Source organism: Danio rerio, chromosome 23, assembly GCF_049306965.1.
Source record: "Danio rerio strain Tuebingen ecotype United States chromosome 23, GRCz12tu, whole genome shotgun sequence".
Lineage (NCBI taxonomy): Eukaryota > Metazoa > Chordata > Actinopteri > Cypriniformes > Danionidae > Danio > Danio rerio.
In genome coordinates, this window is record NC_133198.1 from 48,471,848 (window position 1) to 48,497,500 (window position 25,653).

Genomic DNA, 25,653 nt, shown 5'->3' on the forward strand with positions numbered 1-25,653 from the left:
AAAATAAACAAAGGGCTAAATAAATTACAGAAGGGTATGAACAAAAAATGACAGGAAAGCTATTTAAATCAGAGTTTATAGATAACTGTTTTTATTTAGTGCTGTACATCTGACACAGTTCTTGTTGTTATAAAACCAAGTAAAAGTTTTTTTTTTTTAATATTTATTTATTGAGTTTTTGCATTTACAATTTAAAGCATTACATTACCCCTAACACAACCACACCATTGAAAGAAAAGACATATATATATATATATATATATATATATATATATATATATATATATATATATATATATATATACATGCATATATTTATTCATTTTTTTGGCAGGGACAGTGTACATTAATTAACGTTTCCGCAAATGCACCTGAATAGGCCAGATGGCTATTTTTTATCTGTTGTCCCTGAACAACCTAAAAAAAAACAATACAATAATAATAAACAATCAATCAAACATAATTAAAAAGTACTAAAATAGACAATGTTATGTAGATGTTAATAAGAAATGAAAATTTACTAATTAAACTAAAACAAAAAAGCTGACACGCATTTGAACAACAGATCGTTAAGATGGTAGGCACAAATGGAAACATGCTAGGTTCATTCTAATAGGAATGATGACACGTCTGATTCTCTATAAACTTTTAAATGTTTTTTGAATATATTATTATTATTATCATTATTATTATTGATGTCTCTGATGCTGCCACGGACAGACTTCCACTCCTGTACAGCTGTTACTGAAAAGGGACTCTGAGCAAAGGTACTTCTATACACACACACACACACACACACACACTATATATATATATATGACAGTGAGAAAACAGAGTGTACCATATTTGTTCAGTCCATATGTTGTCATTTAACATGAGAGGCTTGGCAACATCCAAAAGAGGGAATATACAATAGTGGTGCATCTTAATACAAATAGAAAAAAAATGAATAAGATAAAAATATTAAAAATGATAATAATAAATAAAAAGAAATAACTATAATAAAAAAGAAACAGTCATATCCTTTTGAATCACAAAACCTTCCTGCTATATCAAAGTTGACAGTGAGGCAATACATTGTCATAGTTTTAGTTAATATGTTCTCATTTGACATGAGGAGTTTGGTAACATCTAAAGAGTATAATATAGAAATAACAAATAAGAGAACATAAAATTAAAATAAATATTTTTTTTCTAAAGGTCAGGGAGTTCTTTAAAGTGTTTAATAAAGGAGGACCGTTTGTCTAGAAACTTAGAGTTTTTGTTAAAAGATTTACAGTTATGAATATGAAATTTAATCAACTAAATAAATAGGTTAATAACAAAACTTTGTTATTCAGAATATCATTAAAACATCCAAAAATTACGTTTTCAAAATGCAAATTAAAATTAAAGAGCACCTTTTTTTGATAAAAATAGAAGCATCATACCAAAGCTTTAATGCTTTGCAGTCAGTTTCCAAATGCAAAGAAAAAGTGTAATTTATATCCAAATGCTTTTTAATTTTACTAAGAAAATGTTTAATGCCGCAATCAGAAAATAACCAAAATAAGTTCATCAACATTTTTTATTTTTTATTGGAAATGCAAAATACAAATACAACAAAATGGCATCCAACTTTACAGATTGTGTATCACACCTGGAGGCCTTAACACAAAATAATATACAAAAATACAAAAAATGTAAATTACAAAAAACACTCAAACTAAAATAATATTAAGAGTTAAAAAACAGGAAAGAAAGAAATACAAAGTTATAAGTTATACAATACAAATAAATGAAACATTTTTAAGGCAATTTTTGACTTTAATTTTAGCCAGCGCATCAGAAAGGATTTTAAGTTCTCTTATAAATACAGTGAGTAGTGGAGGTGTTTAGAAATATCTGCATTTATGAATAAAATATTTGGCTAATACAATGATCATATTATCAAATCGTGCAAAACAGAGCGATCTTTAGTAAATCCATATAGTACATCTTGTAATGTGAAAGTCAAACCTTCAGCATTCACATGCTTTATTATCAAGCAGTGCTGCACTTTTTTCCAGAATGATTGTGTAAAGCTGCAAGTAAAACATATGTGTTCAGTGTCTTCAATTAAGTGTTTAAAAACCTTTTAGAAGGGATTATTGTTCTACTTTTGCTTTGGGGAGAATTATAAATGTAAGATATGTCGTTCTGAAATATTTAACAGTCTTTTTAACCAATGAATGAAATAACTTAATGAGTTTATCAACATGACAAGCGAGTTATTGGTGTGACGTCAGACGGAGGCGGGACCTGCACTGTGTCACGTGACTCCGCTGCATCTGCGCAGCTCGAGCGACTGGAACGGAACCAACTCACTGGACAAACCGCTCCGTTTACCGGCCCAGCAGCGCGATCCTCCGGTCCGTGACGCGTCCAGCAGCGGCAGCATCATGTCGGCGGTGCAGCGGATGAAGGTGGCGAACGAGAAACACAGCAAGACGATCACACAGAGAGGACACGTGCAGAAAACCACGGTACGCGCGCTCCCGCGACTCACACACACACACACACACACACACACCTGACAGATGTACTCTCTCTCTCACACACAAACAAACAAACATACAATACCTGACATACAGACAGAATATGTCTAATATATACACACACACCAGATAGATACACATACAAAGACACAAATAAACATCCGTACAAGCACACAGTGCAAACACTGTACATCAACTTACATACTAACAACAACAACACACACACACGCAGAGTACATCAGTATACACAAATATCCACGGCAAACATTTACATACTAACAACACACACACACACACACACACACACACACTCACTCACTATACGTCAGTATACAAATAAACAGTCATGCACGCACACACTGCACATAAATTTGCATACTAGCAACTTCAACGCACAGAAACACACTCTGTTCACCAGTATACACAAACACACACACACTGTACATCAATATACACATGAACACACACACTGTACAATAATATACATATGAACACATACACACTGTACATAGATATACATATGAACACACACACACTGTACATAGATATACATATGAACACACACACACTGTACATAGATATACATATGAACACACACACACACACACACACACACACACTGTACATAAATATACATATGAACACACACACACACACACTGTACATAAATATACATATGAACACACACACACACACACTGTACATAGATATACATATGAACACACACACATACACTGTACATCAATATACATATGAACACACACATACACACACACTGTACAATAATATCCATATGAACACACACACTGGACATAAATATACATACTAACAACAAACACTCTCAATGTACAAATAAACACACACACGCTGTGCACACCCTGTATATTAATTTGCATACTAACAACATCAACGCACAGAAGCACACACTGCTCATTAGTACACACTGACAACATAAACACACACACACACACTGTCATACACATTCAGCAATAACAAATAGCTTTGGTCTAAAAATCACAACATAACTGTTCTATTCTCTGAAGTGCCACATGTTACAATTATGGAGCTCCATTTGTGCCAAAAAAATGTTTCCCTGCCATTTCTCCGAGATAAATTTCTCATTTGTGAGACATTTTTGATTGTGAGGCAGAAATGAGCTTTCATTGGTCTAACTGTGTGCTGTTTCTGCTGTACACTTGTTTGTCGTCTCGTCGTGTATTCAGATCAGTTTTATTCTCAGTGCATGTTCTGCGGCTTATTTTAAAGAGTGGTGAAGTTGAGCTTTAAATTTGTGCATTCAGACTTTCAGCTTCTTAATTTCATTTCAGAAAATAATTCTGCGCAAACTCTAAATAAACAAATCATATTAGCAGCCAATCACTATCAAAGTACGTCATTTAGTCAATAATTAGTGCTAATGTAGACTTAAAGTCATGAACACACACTCTCACACACATTCAGCAATAAAAAAGTGCATTTGATCCAAAACAAATCACAGGAGTATTTATATTATTGCTGTAGTAGTTTCTGAAGTGCAACATTTTGCAATTATGGGGTTCCATTTGTGCCAAAAATAGCAATTTTTATTTTATTTTATTTTTATTTTTAATTAATATTTTTATTAACAATTTAAGTTTTATTGATGAAGACACAGATTCAAGATGAAATAAATTCTGTTTACGTATTTTGTCCACATATAACATAGGCACAGCAAATAAGAAAAATTAAAAGGAGAAAAAAAAAAGAAATTAAAAAAAAAAAAAAACTATTTTAAAGATTATTTTTTTTCTACCATTTCTCCGAGATAAAATTCTCATTTGTGAGACATTTTTGATTGTGAGGCAGAAATGAGCTTTCATTGGTCTAACTGTGTGCTGTTTCTGCTGTACACTTGTTTGTCGTCTCGTCGTGTATTCAGATCAGTTTTATTCTCAGTGCATGTTCTGCGGCTTATTTTAAAGAGTGGTGAAGTTGAGCTTTAAATTTGTGCATTCAGACTTTCAGCTTCTTAATTTCATTTCAGAAAAGAATTCTGCGCAAACTCTAAATAAACAAATCATATTAACAGCCAATCACTATCAAAGTACGTCATTTAGTCAATAAATAATGTTGACTTAAAGCCTAGATATTAGATTTTTTTGTTTTATTTTGGGAAAGATGAGAACTCATTGTTTATCAGATATTAAATATTGACCATGATAATGACCATTTACTTAAACTAATTAAATTACCCTAATAACCATAGTATAGACATGTATAGAACATATGACATGTATAGAAGTTTGTTGTACTTCTGTCAATATTTAGTTATCTGTACTGTCTGAGCGTCCATACTGCTGATGTAATCAATAGTATGTGTATTGCATGTTTAATATAGCACTGAATACACTGTTCTGCTTTTTAATGCTGTGTAAACCATGAGGAGAATATATAGAAGCTGCTCAATACAGAGAAGGACTCAGTAAGATATAGTTTGACAAGCTGAATTTAAAGGTGCAGTATGCAAGTTTGACACCCAAGTGGTTGAACTAGGTATTGCACTCCTGGTTTAAAACACACACAACAGCAAGTTGCCAGATTGACGACACCAACAAAGGCTGAGTTAAACCATGTTCTAAGTAAAAGCTTTGGCATCTGATAGAAGGAATATTTTTGTATTAAAATTCGTTTTTGTCCTAATCAACTCCTAAAATTGTTATTTAAGAACCTTCTACTACAGCTTCTATTTCTCAGGTGAACAACAGGATAAACTGACAGTGATCAGCTCAGGTGCAGCTCATGTGCTGTATTCAGTGTTAAATGCTAATAATGTGAGTCTGCATGCCATTTTACAGGACATTTATTGCCTTGCTACTGAAAGTAGCAGCAGATAGTTCAGCTCAGATCTGGAGAATAAAACTATCACTGCGTATCTCGTCATGTAGTGTGTTATTAGGACACGGGGTTACAGTGTGACCTGCTCACCTAATGTTTACACTCCTAATATTTATATTATTTGCTAATTAATAACCTCATGTGGAACTCTGAATCTGCGTCTCATTTCGGAGTCTGTTACTGTCCACCAGAGGTCACATTTCAGTCACGGACGCATGCTTAGAGAGCCTTCCTGACTGAATGAATGAAATACGCTGTTTTCCACCATCTGGCAACCCGCGGTGCTGAAATATAATTGGCTAAACTGGCATTGAGCAGGTTAAATGACCATAACAAAGACAGCCGTTCCGGCACGTAATGCACATGTTCACAGCAGAATGTCTGACTGCAGCATTGTTTTTCAAGTATGTTAACTAAGCATGTTTCTGAATATCTGCACACATATTATGGCGTTTCTATGCTTTAGAAGAGTCAAACACATACATACAGCACCATTTTTAGCTGGTAAAAGATATATTAGGCAGTATTAATAAATATATCAGCCTAATATTTAATCTACTTAAATATATATTTATCTATTATATATATTTATCTATGCCCAAATTTCCAAATTAATTAATATTTAAATTCTGATTACGTATGCAAATAGTTTTATTCATATCTATATTCAGATTATGGACATCATACTTCACAATTTTATTCATATCTATATTCTGATTATGCGTGTGAATTATATTTTTACTTATATCTGTATTCTGATTATGGACATTATACTTTACAGTTTTATTCATAACCATATTTTGCTTATTTACACCAAAATTTAGCTTGATTGTTTAAATTCTGATTATGTTTTCAAATTGTCATTTTATTTATCTATATTCTGATTATGTACATCATACTTTAGTTTTATTCATAACTATATTCTGATTATGTACATCACACTTTAGTTTTATTCATAACTATATTCTGATTATGCATGCGGATAACATCACAGTTTTATTCATAACTATATTCTGATTATGTACATCATACTTTAGTTTTATTCATATCTATATTCTGATTATGCATGTGGATCACATTACAGTTTTATTCATAACTGTATTCTGATTATGTACATCATACTTTAGTTTTATTCATAACTATATTCTGATTATGTACATCACACTTTAGTTTTATTCATAACTATATTCTGATTATGCATGCGGATAACATCACAGTTTTATTCATAACTATATTCTGATTATGTACATCATACTTTAGTTTTATTCATATCTATATTCTGATTATGCATGCAGATCACATTACAGTTTTATTCATAACTGTATTCTGATTATGTACATCATACTTTAGTTTTATTCATAACTATATTCTGATTATGCATGCAGATCACATTACAGTTTTATTCATAACTATATTCTGATTATGTACATCATACTTTAGTTTTATTTATATCTATATTCTGATTATGCATGCAGATCACATTACAGTTTTATTCATAACTATATTCTGATTATGCATGCAGATCACATTACAGTTTTATTCATAACTGTATTCTGATTATGTACATCATACTTTAGTTTTATTTATATCTATATTCTGATTATGCATGCAGATCACATTACAGTTTTATTCATTTCTATATTCTGATTATTCATGCAAATTCTAGTTTTTGTCAAATCTTTATTCTGATTATGTTCGGCAAACATGCTTTGGCAAGAACAAAGTGTGTTTATCATCATTGTATTCATCATGTTTAACACAAGTTACTTGTTCATACACTAAAGCTGTATGTGTGTGTGTATGTGTGTGTGCGTGTCCTCAGCGTGTGGTGAATGAAGAGAAGTCTCCGGTGGGCCCGTGGCTCCTCGCACTCTTCGTGTTTGTGGTCTGTGGATCAGGTGAGATGCAATTCATAGTGTTTATTACTTCTATTTCTTGATGAATAGTGCTGCACCATACTGGAAAAATATGCAATATTGCTGTTGAGCATTGCGAAAACTATATTTCTTATAATATAACATTTCCCTAGAAAAGTTCTATTTTTATTAGCCATTTTTAGAAATCATTGATTTAATGATATTAAAATAAACAGGTAAAAGATCTCATCAGTGCAGATACTGCCTTTTAGTACTGAAGTACAGTAGTGAAGTAGTTCTACTTCCTTACTATACATCTCTGCCTTTAACATATTTATTTAACATCAAATTACAGAATCTAAATAACCTTAACAATGAAAAGTGTTTGTGCGTTGAAATAGTTTATGACTGTTTACATTAATATAGTGGTGTATTATACTTATATAATCAGTGGGATAAAATGATCTCAATATCGCTTTATTGTGATTGGCCAACTCAAGACCATGAATGTATATCTTTAAAATTAGGAACGCAGTATCAGCAGTTTTGAGAAACATTATATATTGTTTGTATGTTTAATCAGTTTCTTCAAATATAATCCGTAAATGTGCTTTATTAAGTTTATCCTGTTGAATAATGTGGTGTTTGTAAGATTGATTTACATAGAGTCTGATCTGTGTATGATCGTTTAGCATATTTGCATCTGCACACAAGAAGGTGTTGTCTTCCAGATCCCCAATGCAAATCCTCCGGCGTATAAGCTAAAATTAGTGTTAGACTGTCATTAAAGATTAAACATGTTGTGCTCTTAGATCATAATGCAGTGTAACGCCAGCAGTCACTAATAAATATATAATAAATGCAGATTTGCTTTTTTTTTTTTTTTTTAGTTACAGACAAAATTCATTTCTATATTTTATATATATATATATATATTCTAAATCTAAATTGTAGTTTTATTCATAAGTATATTCTGATTGTGTAAAATATTTTACAGTTTTATTCGTATATTCTGAATATAAATGCAAATATTAGTTTTATTCATAACTATATTCTAATTATGTAGGTCATTTTACAGTTTTATTTTTATTTATATTCTGATTGTGCGAATTCATAACTATTCTGATTGTATTGTATTTTTATTTGTATCTATATTCTGATTATTTAAGCAAATTGTAGTTTTTTACATTATTATGTTCTGATTATACATGCAGATTTTAATTTTATTCATAACTATATTCTGATTATGTATGCAATCGTTAGTTTTATTAGTATCTATGTTCTGATTATGTATGCAGATTTTAGTTTTATTCATAACTACTGTATATTCTGATTATGTAAACAAATGTTAGTTTTATTCATAACTACATTTTGATTATGTATGCAGATTTTAGCTTTATTAATAGCTATATTCAGATTATGTATGCACATTTTAGTTTTATTAGTATCTATATTCTGAGTATGCAAATTTTTGTTTTAATAATGTCGATATTCTGATTATGCATGCAAATTCTAGTTTTATTGGTATATATATTCTGTTTATATATGCAGATTCTAGTTTTATTCATAGCTATATTCAGATTATGTATGCAAATGTTAGTTTTATTAGTTTCTATATTCTGATTATAAATATGTATGCAAATCTTTGTTTTATTCATAACTCTATTCTAATGATGTATGTCATATTTTACCATTTTATTCTTATCTATATACTGATTATGTGTGCAAAATTTTAGTTTTATTCATAACTATAGTCTGATTATGCAAATGTCAGTTTTATATATATATATTCTGATTATGATTATATATGCAAATGTTAGTTTTAATAATATCTATATCCTGATTATGTATGCAAATTTTAGTTTTATTCATAAGTACATTTTGATTATGTATGCTAATTTTAGTTTTATTTATAACTATATTCTGATTATGTTTGCAAATGTTAGTTTTATTTGTAACTATTCTTATTATGTATGCAAATTCTAGTTTTATTCATAACTTTATTCAGATTATGTGTGCTAATTTTAGCTTTTTGTCCATATTTTGATTATGTATGCAAATTTTAGTGTTATTTATAACTATATTCTGATTATGCAAATTTTAGTTTATTCATAGCTATAGACTGATTATGTATGAAATACAGTTTATATATATATATATCATTATGTGACATAATGTGAATTATGCAAAGTTTGTTTTGTTAATTACTATATTCTGATTATAAGCATACTTTACGGTTTTATTTCATATCTTTATTCTGAAAAAAAAAAAACAATTCATAGATCATTTTCCTGATTTAAAAAATATATTCCCACAAATATGTAGATTTAAGTGTTTCCACAGAACAATGTTTTTTTCCCCGTTTACAGTATTTTCTGAGCAATGAAGTAATAAGATATCAAATAAATAAAACTTTATTTAAATGTAATAGTTGTGAATTAATGAATTGTATTTGTTTATAATCAGACTTGATTAAAACAGTCTGCAGAAACACTTTGATTGACATTCTCCCTTTGTATGATGTCATCAGAGAGTCGAGCCCCGCCCAAGAGTGCCCATCTCTCCATCTCATTAGCATAAACAGCAGTCCTGAGTGAGAAGCAGCCGTCTGTCCATTAACCATCAGAGTGTTTTATAGTGTGCTGAAGATAATGTCAGCATAGACTAAGAGGATTATAGAGGTGGAGTTTTAAGATGAACAGCGACAGGAGCGACATAGACTGACAGAAGCATCAAGCACACACTCACACTAAAGCACACACACACACCCACACACTCACAGCTGACCAGCATTCACAACACACACACTGCTGTTTATATGGTGTTTGTAGCTCCGCCCCCTTCTGAAAAGAGCTCAATCTCATTTGCTTTTAAAGCGACAGTCACCAAAACACCACAGTTAGGATCAAAGAATTAAAGTGTCAGTTTCAGAGATTTAGAAAACATGATCAGTGTGCTACTTAAAGCTCAAAATTCACACACACACACACTAGACACATCAGAGATGCATTTTACATCTTGTAAAACAGGCAGAATAGGCCTCCTTTAATTTTTCTGCTCCGTTCAATTGAATATTTCCTAAACTTGCTGGTAATGATTCACACTAACAATCTGTGCAGCTTTAATAGATCAATATGACTGTCTTCTGATTTCAGCCATCTTCCAGATCATCCAGAGCATCAGACAGGGGATGTAAACACAGAGACGAACATGGCCGCCGCTGTCAGACATCTGCAAACGCCACTCACTGATCTTCCACTCCTGTTCATCTGTTAGTTTACAGCTTATTTGAATATTGTGTGTGTGTGTGTGTGTGTGTGTATTTGTGTTGGACTGTCTCAAGCTTGTGAAGGTTGAATGTTCCAGAAACTTTTATCATATGTGTCATTTGTTTGTGTTGGGTCAAGTTCTAAAAGTAATATGATGCAATCTTAAGGCACTTGAAAAAAAAAGTTATGAATGTGTTACTTAGATCACTATACACTACCTGACTGAAGCCCTGTCACCTGTCCAAGTTTAAGGATGAACAAATAATAAGTTGACTTCTAGTTAATGATTTGGTGTCAGAAGTCTCACTTATAAAAGGTAAATGCAGGACTCGCAGAGTTCATCAAGATTCTTAGTGTTCATCTTCAATGCCTCCTCCTTCATCTCAATAATGTTCATATCTGGTGACTGGGCTGGCCAATCCTGGGGCAGCTTGACACGGAGCTTTCAGGAGCTTTGATGTGGAGGCTGAAGTATGAGAAGGAGCGCTATCCTGCTGGAGAATTGTCCCTCTCCTGTGGTTTGTAATGTCTTGATACCTCAGGCTGTTGATGTTGCAGATCTCTCGCACGCCCTCATACTAAATGTAACCCCAAACCATGATTTCACCTTCACCAAACTTGACTGATTTCTGTGAGAATCTTGGTCCATGTGGGTTCCAGTAGGTGTTCTGCAGTATTGGTGATGATTGGGATGCAGATCAACCACTTTTCCAAACGATCAACTTGAAGTCAGGTTATTATTTGCTGCTCTTAACTCTGGGATCCATCACAAGACTTTCGTCAGGTAGTGTATACTGCATACCTGCAGGTCAGCTGTGTTCATATACTGTCCACCATACACACAACTCCTTATCTTTACTGATTTTTACTGTATTGTAATGTTTTTATAAACGGATCGGTGAAGCTTTATTGTGAAAAGCAGCATACAAATAAACTTGAAGTGAATTAGTTGCTTTTAAGGAGAGTGATGTGATTGTATGTGTTGTTGTTTTTGCGCTGTTTTTATTTATTTATTGTCTTAATGTTAAGATTGTAGGGTATTGCTTTTAACAGTAACTTTACCCGACACGGTTGGCTACAAAAGTGTGTTTTCTGTGTCACCCGATGCTCTGATCTGACCCTGGTTTCACAGTCAGGTTTCCACTGATTTGATCGACTGGTTTTCTGTAAACTCTGAGAAACGGCCGTGTGTGAATTCAGCCATCGTTAGCCATAAATGATTCTGTACGCCGTCTCTCTTCCTCCCTCTGACAGGAAATTGATGCTGTGTAATAATGATTTTATACAAATAAAAAATATTTTCTCTATCCCAACTGTGTTTTACTTGAAGTCGACGTGGACCAGCAGTTGCTGAGACTTTTACACTCGTCGGCCACTTTATTAGGTACACCTGTCCAACCGCTCGTTGACGCAAGTATTCTAATCAGCCAATCACATGGCAGCAACTTAATACATTTAGGCATGCAGACATGTCAGTTTGGCATCAACAAGCATGGATCATCCTGCCTTGTATCAGCGGTTCAGGCTGGTGGTGGTGGTGTAATGGTGTGGGGGAGATTTTCTTTGGGTTCATTAGTACCAATTGAGCATCAACGCCACAGCCTACCTGAGTATTGCTGCTGACCATGTCCATCCCTTTATGAGTACAGTGTACCAATAGTATCTGGATGCAGCCATTATGATGCAAGCTGAGATTGCATCACTCACCGATGCAATGTCAGACACAATGCACTCAATGGAGTGAGTGACGTCACTGTGACGGATGGGGTTAGGGGTGGGGTTAGGTGAGCGCATTAAAAAGCATTGGATGCAGCTCATACTGCACTGCCCCAGGTCTGCATCCAGACCCATAACCGGGGGGGGGGGGGGTTGCCAATTTTGGATATAACATTTAGGATAAGTGCAAGTAGCGCATCTCGTTAGAATAAGCTAACTGAGTGATTCACGCTCATCACCATCTAATTGACAGAGACAACATAACTAAAGAGCGCAACAGACAGCAGCGTGAGTGGCGTATCTCGTAAGGCGCTTGCCAACATATTTTGACGCGATTGATCGTGAACTCAGCGTCTGATGATCACGCTCTCTTTTTTTTTTCTCCCACTACATATCTGTAGGAGCCATTTTACTTTTCATTTAATCATAATGTTTATTTGTATACTGATTAGTTTTGGGTTTCACAGTGACGTTTGATGTTTCGGTCACTTACCTGGCACCTGCTAGAGCAGGGGTGTCAAACTCAATACCTGGAGGGCCGAAGCCCTGCACAGTTTAGTTCCAACCACAGTCTATGGTTCCAACCCTGCTCCAACACACTTACCTGTAGGTTTCAAACAAGCCTGAAGGACTCAATTAGTTTGATCAGGTGTGTTTAATTAGGGTTGGAACTAAACTGTGCAGAGCTGCGGCCCTTTTGGAACTGAGTTTGACACCTGTGTACTAGAGCAAATAAAGCGCGTGCACAATCACACAGGTGTCAGGAGGAGAGAATAATAGTGGGGTAGCCGTATTTTTTTGTTGACCGCAACGGCACCGCAACAACGCAATGGTACACGCAACAACCGTATATCACTACAACGCAATAATCAGCTCCATACACAACAGGTATTCAACCCACAAATTGCAGTATTGTTTGTCATGCTTTAAGTCACAGGTATCAAACTCAGTTCCAAAAGGGCCGCAGCTCTGCACAGTTTAGTTCCAACCCTAATTAAACACACCTGATCAAACTAATTGAGTTCTTCAGGCTTGTTTGAAACCTTCAGGTAAGTGTGTTGGAGCAGGGTTGGAACTAAACTGTGCAGGGGTTTGGCCCTCCAGGAATTGAGTTTGACACCCCTGCTTTAAGTTTACATAAAGTCTTGCTTAAACATCTTGGGCTCAGCGTGTCTGTCAGCCACCAGCACGTCATAAATGCAAAGCACCCTCACTGTCTCTCGAGCGACTTAAGGAGGCATCAGGAAGTCAATATCATCAGATTTTGCCTACTCTTCATCACGAGGAAGATAAGTAGCAATCATTAACTGTGTGTATCATGGAGGACTCCTAGAACTGGATTGGAGAGGTGTTGTATCTAAATCATGTGCATTATAAGTTTGTAGAAGTTATACATTAAAAACAGCCTTAAATATAAATGTTTAGTACTGCTTCAGTGAACTTGAACAAGTAAATTAAAGTACATTCATTTTCACTAGTTGCATTAGTAAGTGTGCCTTAAATGCTTTAAAAATAAGTCTTTGTAGACTAGAAGTAGATGTATATCATTTATTTAAATAGTTTGGGCAATGCATTATAGATTTATTTTATTTAACAAATATTCATTCACTCATTTTCTTGTCAGATTAGTCTCTTTATTAATCCGGGGGTCGCCACAGCGGAATGAACCGCCAACTTATCCAGCAAGTTTTTACGCAGCGGATGCCCTTCCAGCCGCAACCCATCTCTGGGAAACATCCACACACATTCACACACTACGGACAATTTAGCCTACCCAATTCACCTGAACCGCATGTCTTTGGACTGGGGGAAACCGAAGCAACCGGAGGAAACCCACGCGAAGGCAGGGAGAACATGCAAACTCCACACAGAAACGCCAACTGAGCCGGGGTTTGAACCAGCGACCCAGCTACCTTCTTGCTGTGAGGCGACAGCACTACCTACTGCGCCACTGCCTCGCCTTAACAAATATTATATTAATCTTATTTTTTAATTCAACTAAGGGGGTGCGGCTAGGTAGGGGGCCGACAACACATTGTGCCCAGGGGCAGAAATCAGCCTCAAGGTGTACCTAATAAAGTGGCCGGTGAGTGTATTTTACTGTTAACGTACTCTAAACGAAACTGAATATTGAGTAGGGGGCGTGGCTTTCAGTAAGAGGGCTGTGATCATGAATATTGTCAAACCGATGTCATCAGGGAAGGAGCTCAGACTTTGATTGAAGATTACCAAAACAAACTTGAACGGATTAATTGTGCATCTAAAGAATAGCCATGTGCTGTGCTAGCAACATAATAATGTGGGTTACACACAGACGTCAACACACCAAGAAGTAATGTGTGTATTTATATAGTGCATTTATCATGTGTGGCCATACACCCAAAGCTCTTCCAAATCATAAGGGGGGTCTCTTCACACCACCACCAGTGTGTAGCATCCACTTGGATGGTGCGACAGCAGCCACACCCTGCTGAAAAATCCAGCTAAAACCAGCCTAGGCTGGTTGGCTGATTTTAGCTGGTCGAGCAGGCTGGTTTTAGAGGGGTTTTGGCCACTTCCTGGCTGGGACATGACCAGCTAAAACCAGCTTGTCCAGCCTAGCCAAGCTGGGAGTCCAGCCAAAACCAGCTATATCCAGCTTAAACCAGGCTGGTCAAGCTGGTTTTAGCTGCTGGATTTGGCTGGTCATTTTCCAGCCTAACCAGCTAAGACCAGGCTGGAAATGGCTGGAAACCAGCCTGGAAATGGCCAAAACCCCTCTAAAACCAGGCTGGTCAACCAGCTAAAACCAGCCAACCAGCCTAGGCTGGTTTAAGCTGGATTTTTCAGCAGGGAGGACAACGGCGCCAGTGCACTCACCATACACCAGCTATTGAGTCGAGGGACAGAGATACAGCCAATTCAGTGGATGGGGATGATTGGGGGGCCATGATGGGTAAGGGCTGATGGAGGGAATTTGACCAGTACTCTTTTCAAGAAAGTGCTATGGGATTTTTAAAGACCACATTCGAAAAACGGCACATACTGACAGTGTAGTGTCCCAATCACTATACTGGGGCATTAGGACTCACACAGACCACAGGTTGAGCGCCCCCTGCTGGCCTCACTAACACCACTTCTCCATGTGGTCTCCCATCCAGGACCAGGCTTAGCCCTGCTTGGCTTCAGCGAGTAACCACTTTTGGGCTGCAGGGTGACATGGCTGTGTTGAAAATAACTGTGTAGACTGATGCAAATACAGTGTGGTTGACAATGAGCTGAGAATTTGGTAGGCTACCATGAAAATACTGTGGTTTTCGTTGACGTAAATTAGTGTCCTAAGGCGTGTTACTATGATTTTGATCAACATCAGTCTAGGGCGGTCATTTCTGTGAGGTAAGAACAACAAAAAATCCCCTTTTAAAATCGTTTTTAACTTGTATTTTACTCGATGCCACATTCACCTGTTAAATGTACGTTATCTGTCTGTTAATCCGTTTCTGTCTCTTTCTCTGTGCACGAGCTCGGCTCCTGCGGGCGCGCGCCTACCGTGCGTGACGTCACTGCTGTGAAGAAGATGGCGGCGCTCGTGAAGGCGGAAGGTAAGTGGCGGAATCCGTCGCCGTTTCCTTAACGGTTTCTGTCAGCGCGCGAGCAGCCGTTTGTCGGAGCTCGTTGACACGGTTCAGTTCTGTCCCGGTGCGTGTGTGTGTTTCTATTCCTCCCGCTGTAGGAGATCGTGTTTGTGTTCGTATCCCGTTTATCAGTGTGTGTGTGTGTGTGTGTGTGTGTGTGTCAGTCTGTCAGTCCGGGGCCTCTGGGTTTGTCATATTTACGTTTATGAATAAAATAAATGAACACGTTTGGATGGTTTTGGTGTGTGCGGTTTTGTTGAGAGACGTGTGTGTGTGTGTGTAGTGTGTGTGACTGTTATTGTTTGTTCGTGTGCAGGAAACGGTGCGGTTGTGGTTTTACAATAAACTACCATGCTATTACTGTTTATGTTCACTGCTTTTACTGTTACAATGTAAATATCACGGAGAATATAACAGTCAGCTGATGCCACAGTACAATCGCAAAGTAAATTATTTATCTGTGTGACATTAATAAATTACTGTATATTGTAAATAATGTTGACACATGCTACATTGATATATGAGCAAGTCCATGCAAATGTCAACCTTTACATGAAAATAATACGTTTTCGCCAAAATAGCAAAACTATAATAGCAAAAAAAGTTTTTCTGCGTAGACTTGTATTTTACAGTGCTTTAAAAATACTCAAATATGTCTCTGTCAGTGTTTTCAAACAATTATATTTGATTTACCAAAGTGATTTACAAGTGGCAATTTCACACCTGTCACATCCATAACTAAGCTTTTTCCTCATAAATGCAAAAATGTAAAATCAAATAAACTCCATCATGTTCGCACTATAGTGAGACAACTCTTATCGTTTTGATTAGCATTGTTTCTTTTGAGTTGTGCAGTTTAATTCACAGAATTTCTACAAAGTATGTTGTATACTGTTAAATTGCAGATTTATTTATTTTTGTCACATCCATAACGCATGTTAATTTCCCTCATTTAAAATACAAAAAATGTTTACAGATTGATATTTTTCTGATCCCACAACTCTGTGGCTAGATGTTTTGGAAAATATAAACAGATGTTTCAATATAAGGTTAACATACTTCCTCTGTCAATTTATGTTTTGAGATTTTACTGCAAATGTCACATGCATAACGCTGGAATTGCTCGTGTATATATATATATATATATATATATATATATATATATATATATATATATATATATATATATATATATATATGTATGTATATATATATATATATATATATATATGTATGTATATATATATATATATATATATATGTATGTATATATATATATATATATATATATGTATGTATATATATATATATATATATATATATGTATGTATATATATATATATATATATATATATGTATGTATATATATATGTATGTATATATATATATATATATATATATATATATATATATATATATATGTATGTATATATATATATATGTATGTATATATATATATATATATATATATATATATATATGTATGTATATATATGTATATATATATATATATATATATATATATATATATATATGTATGTATATATATGTATATATATATATATATATATATATATGTATGTATATATATGTATATATATATATATATATATATGTATGTATATATATGTATATATATATATATATATATATATATATATATATATATATGTATATGTATGTGTGTGTGTGTGTGTGTGTGTGTGTGTGTGTGTGTGTAGAAGCTTCATATCAGAATTGGTTTGAGATTATAGGACAATTAAACAAAAATTGTTTTAATTAACTTTTTTTGCAATCATTATTTGTTTACAGATATTAGTGTATATCCTTTTTTTGTCAGTTTTGCGTATAGATACAGAAGTCTGGCATGATGCAGTGTACCGTCAGTGCTGGTGTGTTTTGATGGTTTGTTCAGTGCTGATGTTGAGTTTATTGAAGGTCTAGAGATTAGATCAGCATCCGTGAGTGGCGATTGGTGGAAAATAGATGTGACTTTTTATAGAATACTAGTGTAGATGTCTTGATTAGGGCTGCATGATATATTGCGAAATTATGTCATTATTACAGTGATATGCATATCGCAGACGTGATATATTTTATTTATTTTATTTGTTTATTTTGTTTTATGTGACTAAATTTGACCAATCAGATAGCTCCGCCTATGGGCGCAGTGCTATTGGATGGAGCAGCTCAAAGCTGAACCCAGAGCTGAAAATAAACATTGAAAGCAGCCTGAATATGAATATCTGCAGAGGTTTTGACTCATTCATAGTGTTTTAATGACTAAATTATTGCACATTGACACAATTTTCAAGTCTGAATTAGAAATAATTAGATTCGAAATTCTGATTTTCTGTTTTCCCGTTTGTCTTTCATCTCTTTATTTTAATATCATTAAATAAAAAATGATTTAAAAACCGTAATAAGATAGCATTTTTCTTGGGAAATGTTATATGGTAAGAAGGATTGTTATCGCAGTTCTCAACACAAATCAGAGCTCAACAATGAGGACTGCCCGATAGCCCGACGCCAGTGCGAAAGATGCTTGGGACAGTAGACAGTATCGTTACTGGCCCAATTGGGCTGGTACAGCCTTGTTACTAAAGTTTCATTTGCCTACGACTATTTGTCAATTACAAGCTAATACTTGGTCTTAGAATCGAGAAACAGTTTGTGCTTTTAAGCCTTTAAATGCCGTCATCTCTGTAATGTAGGAAACTGCTTTTCAGTTTCTCTTATCTGATTGGATGTTGTGAGCATGTTAATTTTTCCCATAACCTGGGTTCCGTGCTTCGTAGATCGTTTAAATGATCTATGATTTGGCAGATGCTGGATCTTTTGATCTTGATAACTGATCTCTCGCTAATTTGGTTCTTCAAACAAGTTTGTGAATCAGATTAGGATGTCCGGATGAACTGATCTGAGATCGCTGCGTGTGTTGTGAAAGACAGATCTATCGATCCTCGAAATCATGATCAGCAATGCAATGATTGGCTGACGGCACAGCAGCGTAATGACATCATCTGATCAATATTCAATTATTTATGTGAGAAAAATTACATCAAATTATCAGTAAACGGTTTGTTAAACATGACATGCAATAACTCTCCTCATTTGTCATGAGCTGCAGGCTTTACACTTTCATGTGTCAAGAGTATTCATCATGTATTTCACTGCATATCAATGTATTTAGTTCTACATTTAGAGAAGATTTTCTTTACTATAGCAGCCCAGAACTACTCAAGTTTTTAATCAGCGTAAGGAATAACTGTATAAATTAATTTTGCATCCAAAAAGCATTTTGATATCGCTAAAGGTGTCAATCACCGGCATATTAGCAGTCAAAACACGGGCATGACTGCATAAATTATTATCCTTTATTTTGTTTTAAAAGTTGAATATTGTGCATGTACACGTTTGTATCTAAAAAGTTCATATTAATAAATTTCTCTTTGCACCACCTGGTGGCAGTCTTTGTATTTCGGAGTGCAGATTGCATAAGCTTTATTAAAATAGATTTTTATACTTTATATATATATATATATATATATATATATATATATATTAAGGGTGTCATGATCCTCCAAATCCTCGATTCGATTACATTTTCGATTCTAAAGGCACGATTCGATTCGATTTTCAATCGCACAACCAACAGGAACCAGCCAACAGTATCTGAGGTGTTCGCTAAAATGACCAAGTTCAAGTGAGTGAAAGATTGAAGCAGTCCTCTGACTGCCTGAACCCGCTGTCTCGAGCCCATGGCTGTGTGTGTGCGTCTGTGTCTGTGTGTGTGTCAGAGGTAGTGAGGAAGGAGGGCTGCTTAGAAATGCTACACGCCACTGTGGATGTCAAATCGTTGTTGTTCTAAAACGCCATTTAAAAACAAAGACAGTGTAAACAGGGCCTGAGTGTGTACTTTTCGCGAGCGGATTTGCAACGGGGGCGGGTGGAGGATTGCGATGCCGGTGTTGTCTAACGGACGAACCCTAATACGTACTTAGCAGAGCTTGCAAAACTGTGTTTTTTTTTTTTGTCGACAACACGAACGTTGTCAACATAACTCACTGGAAATCCAAAATGCTTACACACCGGCGACTTCATTGAAAGAGGAGAGGGTTTAAGCTAGGGGTCTCAAACTCGCGGCCCGCAGGCCATTTGCGGCCCTCAGTGCAATATTTTGTGGCCCGCGCCGACCGCTGTACACTGACAGAATCAGCGGAGCGGGGAGAGAGAGCGCTCCCCGCTCCGCTGATTCTATCCGTACACAGCGGTCACTGGCATTTCCCGCCCGCCGTGTAAACAAAGGGGCGGGGATGCCGGTGACGTCACCACCCACCCCGCCCCTTTGTTAGACGCTGTGACGGGCGGGAAGTTAGGAGGGAACTCGCGCCGGTCAGAACCAAGGTAAGCTGTTCCCGCCCCTGCCTGCCACTTAGCTACCTATCTGCAGCCTGCCACCTACCTAGCTACAGCCTGCATCTTATATATATTATAGGTAGATACAGACTGGTACAGACTGATGTGACAGGAGTGGGGTGGGGGTGTTTTATTTATACATATATATACGCCTTTTTTTTAGGTGAGGGAATGGAAGTTTTGAGTGAGTTCCCCCAAGCCATACTGAGGGTCTCAACTGCTTCCACTCTAAAGCCAAATGTGGTTCAGATTTGTGAGAAGAAGCGTTGTCAAGTCTCTGGCAGCAAGGAGTAGGCAAAAGATGCCATGTTCAGAAGAACTGTTCATAATCTTCACTCAATCTTCTATTAATGTTCAGGACACTTCATGTTCAGAAGAAATAATTAAAACTGTTAATAATGACATTTAAGGCCTTTTTTTGTGAAATCCCTTATGCGGCCCAGCCTCACCCAGACTTTGCCTCCTGCGGCCCCCAGGTAAATTGAGTTTGAGACCCCTGGTTTAAGCTCTGTCGACGGGTCTCCTGTGTCTGCAGTTTAACAAGCACTTCAACAAGCCTGTTTTTTCCCGCTTATATATATATATATATATATATATATATATATATATATATATATATATATAGAGTTAAAAATATATTTACTATTTTCCCAAGTGTATATAACTACTATAAGAAAATATCAGAATTCGGAAACATACTTTCAATATTATCTTTGCTTGAACTGAACCGATCTAATCCTGTTTATATGAAATGAACTTGCTCCCAAGCAGGTTTGAGCTACCAGAACTGTTGCTATGACAAGTCTCAGATGATTTTAGAAGAACGAAACCGTGCTGGATCGTGTCAAATTGTCAATAACCAAATCCAGCTAATCCAAGTATGAAGAACGGACCCCTGTTAACAACCAGTATAGCAAAGAGATGACAACATGGTGGCAACATTAAATTATGATGCTAAAAGAAAACGTCTGTTTCTAACGTATTGAAGCAGACGTTTACCGAGTACAACACAATGAAATAAAGGAAGTCAGTTTGGCAAGTCAGCCACCTTTTGTTAAATAATTTAGAACTGCAATAACATACTGCTCTGTTTGCAAAAAACTTTGAATTTTGCTCATTTATCAACATTCTAAAAATATTTAAAGTCAAGATTTTTTACATAATATTTAAGATATTTGGCTAAGAAATAGGTGTTAACTTTGTTTTTGATGGGACCAGTCAAAATTTTGGCAGGGCAAGTACAAATCTGAATCACTGGCCGATTAGGCCAGTAGAAAAAATCCTTAGCGTTGAACCCTGCAAATGCACGTCTTTTTCAATATCATGCAGCCCTAGTGTTGAATCTTAAAAGTAAAACACCCTACATTGTAAAAAGCTGACCATATATTGTTGTTATTGCGTTATTGTTGCTAATTATAATGCCAGAATGGATTTGTAAAGAAGTGTGGAGTGTGTGATTTAAATAATTTCCCTCTATTCAGCGATATGCCAGTCACTGGTTTATTTACTAACAGGCTTTGGTTACTTGAACAAACAAAAACGAATATCTCAGTCAAAACAAGACCACAAATACAAAGAACAGGGGAGATCGTCAGGTAATAACCCTTGTGTACTGCTCAAATTGACTCCCCCTTGGTTATGTTCGTTTTGCTCTATTGACTTCTATTATAATGTCTTGTTTGATTGCAAAGCCATGACAGCATATAATCATGCATTCTTGGTTGATGCTAGTTTTCCCTGTTGGGAAGAGGGACAATGTGTTATTTTTACTGTTGATCATCAGTTGTCTGCATTAATCCTTTAAATATCCAGGTGAAAAAAATATATAATTAAACGCAATTGAGTACACTTAATTACCCACAAATACATTTTTAGTACATTGTTAATTTTGTGTTAAATAAAAGCTTGATGGTTTTACACTATAAATATACTCATTAAAAGTATGTTTATACTTCAGTAGGACTTTAGTACACTTGACAAAAGTATACTAAATACCAGTAGTACTTAAATACATTTTTAGTGTACTACAATAAAATACACTACAGAAAAAAACATCCAAGAGTTTTATTAGTGTGTTTTTCAAAAGTGTGCTTTAAATGCTTTAAACATTAGTTGATTTTTAGTACACTGTTTACATACTAATCCTAAGTTTAAAATAAGTTAATAAATAAAAATCTATTAGTAATGTATTGTAATAGAAGTACATTTTCCCAAAAGTTGTACTTAAGTACACTTAATATGAATGCATTATTATCACTAACACTTAAATTGATTTTGAGTGTGGTAATTTTAAGTTTACATTAAATTGACTTTATTTAAAATCTATTAGTAATGTATTGTAGTAGAAGTACATTTTCCCAAAATATTTCCCAAAATATCCCAAAGTATTCTTTTAATATATTACTATTATACTTTAAATTAGTCATAAATATATTTAAATGTTTAAAAGTAGGGTTCAAGTGTATTTCTAGTTGTAACTAAATATATATTGTTTAAAATACAGATATAGTATGTTAAAAGCACATTTTAGTTCAATTTCAGGGTGTCTCAATAGCACAGTTGAGTGCACTTAGATGGTGTTAAGTTTATCTTAACATATACTTAATACTATCTTTTAGTACATTAAGTACAAAATTAGTGTGCGAAAATAAAGCACTTTTAGTACAATACTGAAAAGTGTACTAAGTATACTTAAATAAAGTGCATTTTAGTGCACTTTTTTTTACCTGGGTAGGCCTGTGCTAAATATTGGAGTAGATTGTCGATGTTATGGTTGGCATGGTGGCTCAGTGTTTAGCACTGTGGCCTCACAGCAAGAAGTAGGGCTGTGCAATTAATCGGAAATCTGGTTTCGATTTGGCTTCTAATGATTATGAAAAAGCATTAATCGAGATAAACGATTATTCCAGCATATACCGCCCACTTTTCAGTTGTAGACACTTGATGCTCTGCAAAGCTCAGTTCCACGTGAAAATGACTGAAAGCATGTGCTGTAATGCAACTTTTGCAGCACGCGATGCGATTCATTCATATTTTTAAAAGCGCGAAAGACAGCATGCAGTTGTGTGTGTGCGCGCCGTGCTTAGCCTCGCACAGGCTCGAAGATGAGCAGAGAACACACATTTTAATCCCACCTTAATGTGAGCGCTTTAATCGTCAAATACATGCACATTTCTGTCAGAGCGCGGCGTTTAGTGATCATTCATATTAACCCTTGTGTGTGCATTAAACAAACAAGAGGAAACCATATCAGAGCCACACTATTCTTAAAGTGACAGTGCGCAATATTCAATATTTTTATTATTAATCAAACAACAAAAGGAGAAAATCCCTCACTGCTCTTGACTGAAGGACTTTTGTAGCTAAAGTTTTTTTTCTCTAACAGGGAAGATGCTTAAAGCACAGTTGAAATGCGACAGATTTAATAACTCATTCATTCATTCATTCATCTTTGGTCTCGTGTTAGTGAGTGAGTGAGTGAGTGAGTAAGTTTGTGTGTGTGTGTGTGCGTGCATGCGTGAGTGAGTGAGTGAGTGAGTATGTGTGAGTGTGTGTGTGTGTGTGTGTGTGTGTGTGTGTGTGTGTGTGTGTGTGTGTGTGTGTGAGAGTGTGAGAGTGATTTAGCCGCTTCAGTTTGTCTGGACCAGAACCATTAAACCAACAACTCAATTCACAGCGAGAACACTGATCAATATTATATAAAAGGTGTGTGTTCGTGTGTGTATGAGTTCATGTGAGTGTGTGTGTGAGAGAGGATACATGTGATCACCTACTGCTGCGGTTACCAGGCAACAAAGAGCAGAGATGCAGAGAGAGAGAAGCTTTTCTATATGAACCCGTTTTGTGTGTGTGTGTGTGTGTCTGTGTGTGTGTGTGTGTGTGTGTGTGTTCTGTTGATCATTTTTATTGGTTGATTTAAATGTTTATGTGTTTGTTTGGTGATTTTGACAAACACAACATGATAAAACTGTGCTGACACTGAGATAGCGTGTGTGTGTGTGTGTGTGTGTGTGTGTGTGTGTGTGTGTGTGTGTGTGTATGTGTGTGTGTGTGTGTGAAGAAGATCTGAAGTTTATACACAAGCAATATCAATATCAGAGAAATATTAGACATATTTGAAACAGACACTGTGCAGTAGTATCTCAGTGGTTTCTCGTTTGCTGAATGCATCAGATTGATGAAGAGATGTCATAGTAAAACACTTATTGTGTGTTGTGTTTGTGTGTTAGTGTGTGAGTTTCGTCCTCCTTGGCTCGTGTGACGGCCCTCTGCAGGCTGGAGGAGTGTGTGAACTTCACCATGAACAACAAGGACGACGCCACAGAGTCCGGTAAGAATCACATACACACACATATGCATACACATATACACACACAAACATATATATGTATACACAAGCATATGTATGCACACACACACACACACACACACACGTATGTATATAAAAACATATGCATACACACACACACACACACACACATATATATATACACACACAAACATATACGCGCACACGCATGCATAAACAAACATATGCATATACACACACAAACACACATATATGCATACACAAACATATATGTATACACAAGCATGTGTGTATACACACACACACACACATATACAAAAACATATATTTATACACAAACAGATGCATATATACACACACGCAATCATAAACAAACATATGCATATATACATGCACACAAGCATGCATACACAAATATATCCATATAGACACACACATACATGCATACACAAACATATGCATACATACACACACACACACACACACACACACACGCATGCATAAACAAACATATGCATATATACATACACACGCATGCATACACAAACATATGCCTACATAGACACACTCACATATATGTATACACAAACATATGCGTACAAACACACACACACACACACACACATATAGGCATACACAAACATTTGCATACATAGACACACATACATATATATACAAGCATATGTATACATACACACACACACATACAGACACATATAGGCATACACGCACATGCTTACATAGACACACTCATACATATAGGCACACACATACCTACATTCACACACACACAAACATACATAGACAAACTTCTACACTTTACTACACATGCACACACATACATGCATAGAGACACACAAATACACACATAGACATCGTATGTACCTATACTCTCATATATAGACACAGATTTAGACACACACACACATATAAATAGACATCATGCATACACAGAAACTCATACACACTCACACACACACACACACACACACACACACACACACACACACACACAAAGACACATTATGATCGTTCTCTCAGTGTGTGTGAATACAGAATATTCAGTATTGTATGTTGTGT

At 35.5% G+C, this 25,653-nt stretch overlaps 2 protein-coding genes across 3 annotated transcripts in view; both read left to right on the forward strand.

Annotated features, from left to right (window-relative positions):
* The first annotated feature begins 2,290 nt into the window (after positions 1-2,290).
* zgc:85858 lies at positions 2,291-11,822 on the forward strand. Its single transcript, NM_212943.2, is given in 3 exon segments — positions 2,291-2,504; positions 7,213-7,288; positions 10,402-11,822. Coding segments are annotated over 3 exon segments (201 nt in total). The 5' UTR covers positions 2,291-2,420; the 3' UTR covers positions 10,443-11,822.
* A 3,950-nt stretch (positions 11,823-15,772) lies between these two features.
* The window catches only part of camta2 (calmodulin binding transcription activator 2), a 64,314-nt gene continuing 54,433 nt past the window's right edge, over positions 15,773-25,653 (forward strand). For both annotated transcript variants that reach the window (XM_073939460.1, XM_073939461.1), the window contains exons 1-2: positions 15,773-15,812; positions 24,494-24,594. In XM_073939460.1, coding sequence (XP_073795561.1) covers positions 24,564-24,594 — 31 coding nt within the window. In that variant the 5' untranslated portion in view covers positions 15,773-15,812; positions 24,494-24,563. The remainder of the gene's footprint in view (positions 15,813-24,493; positions 24,595-25,653) is intronic.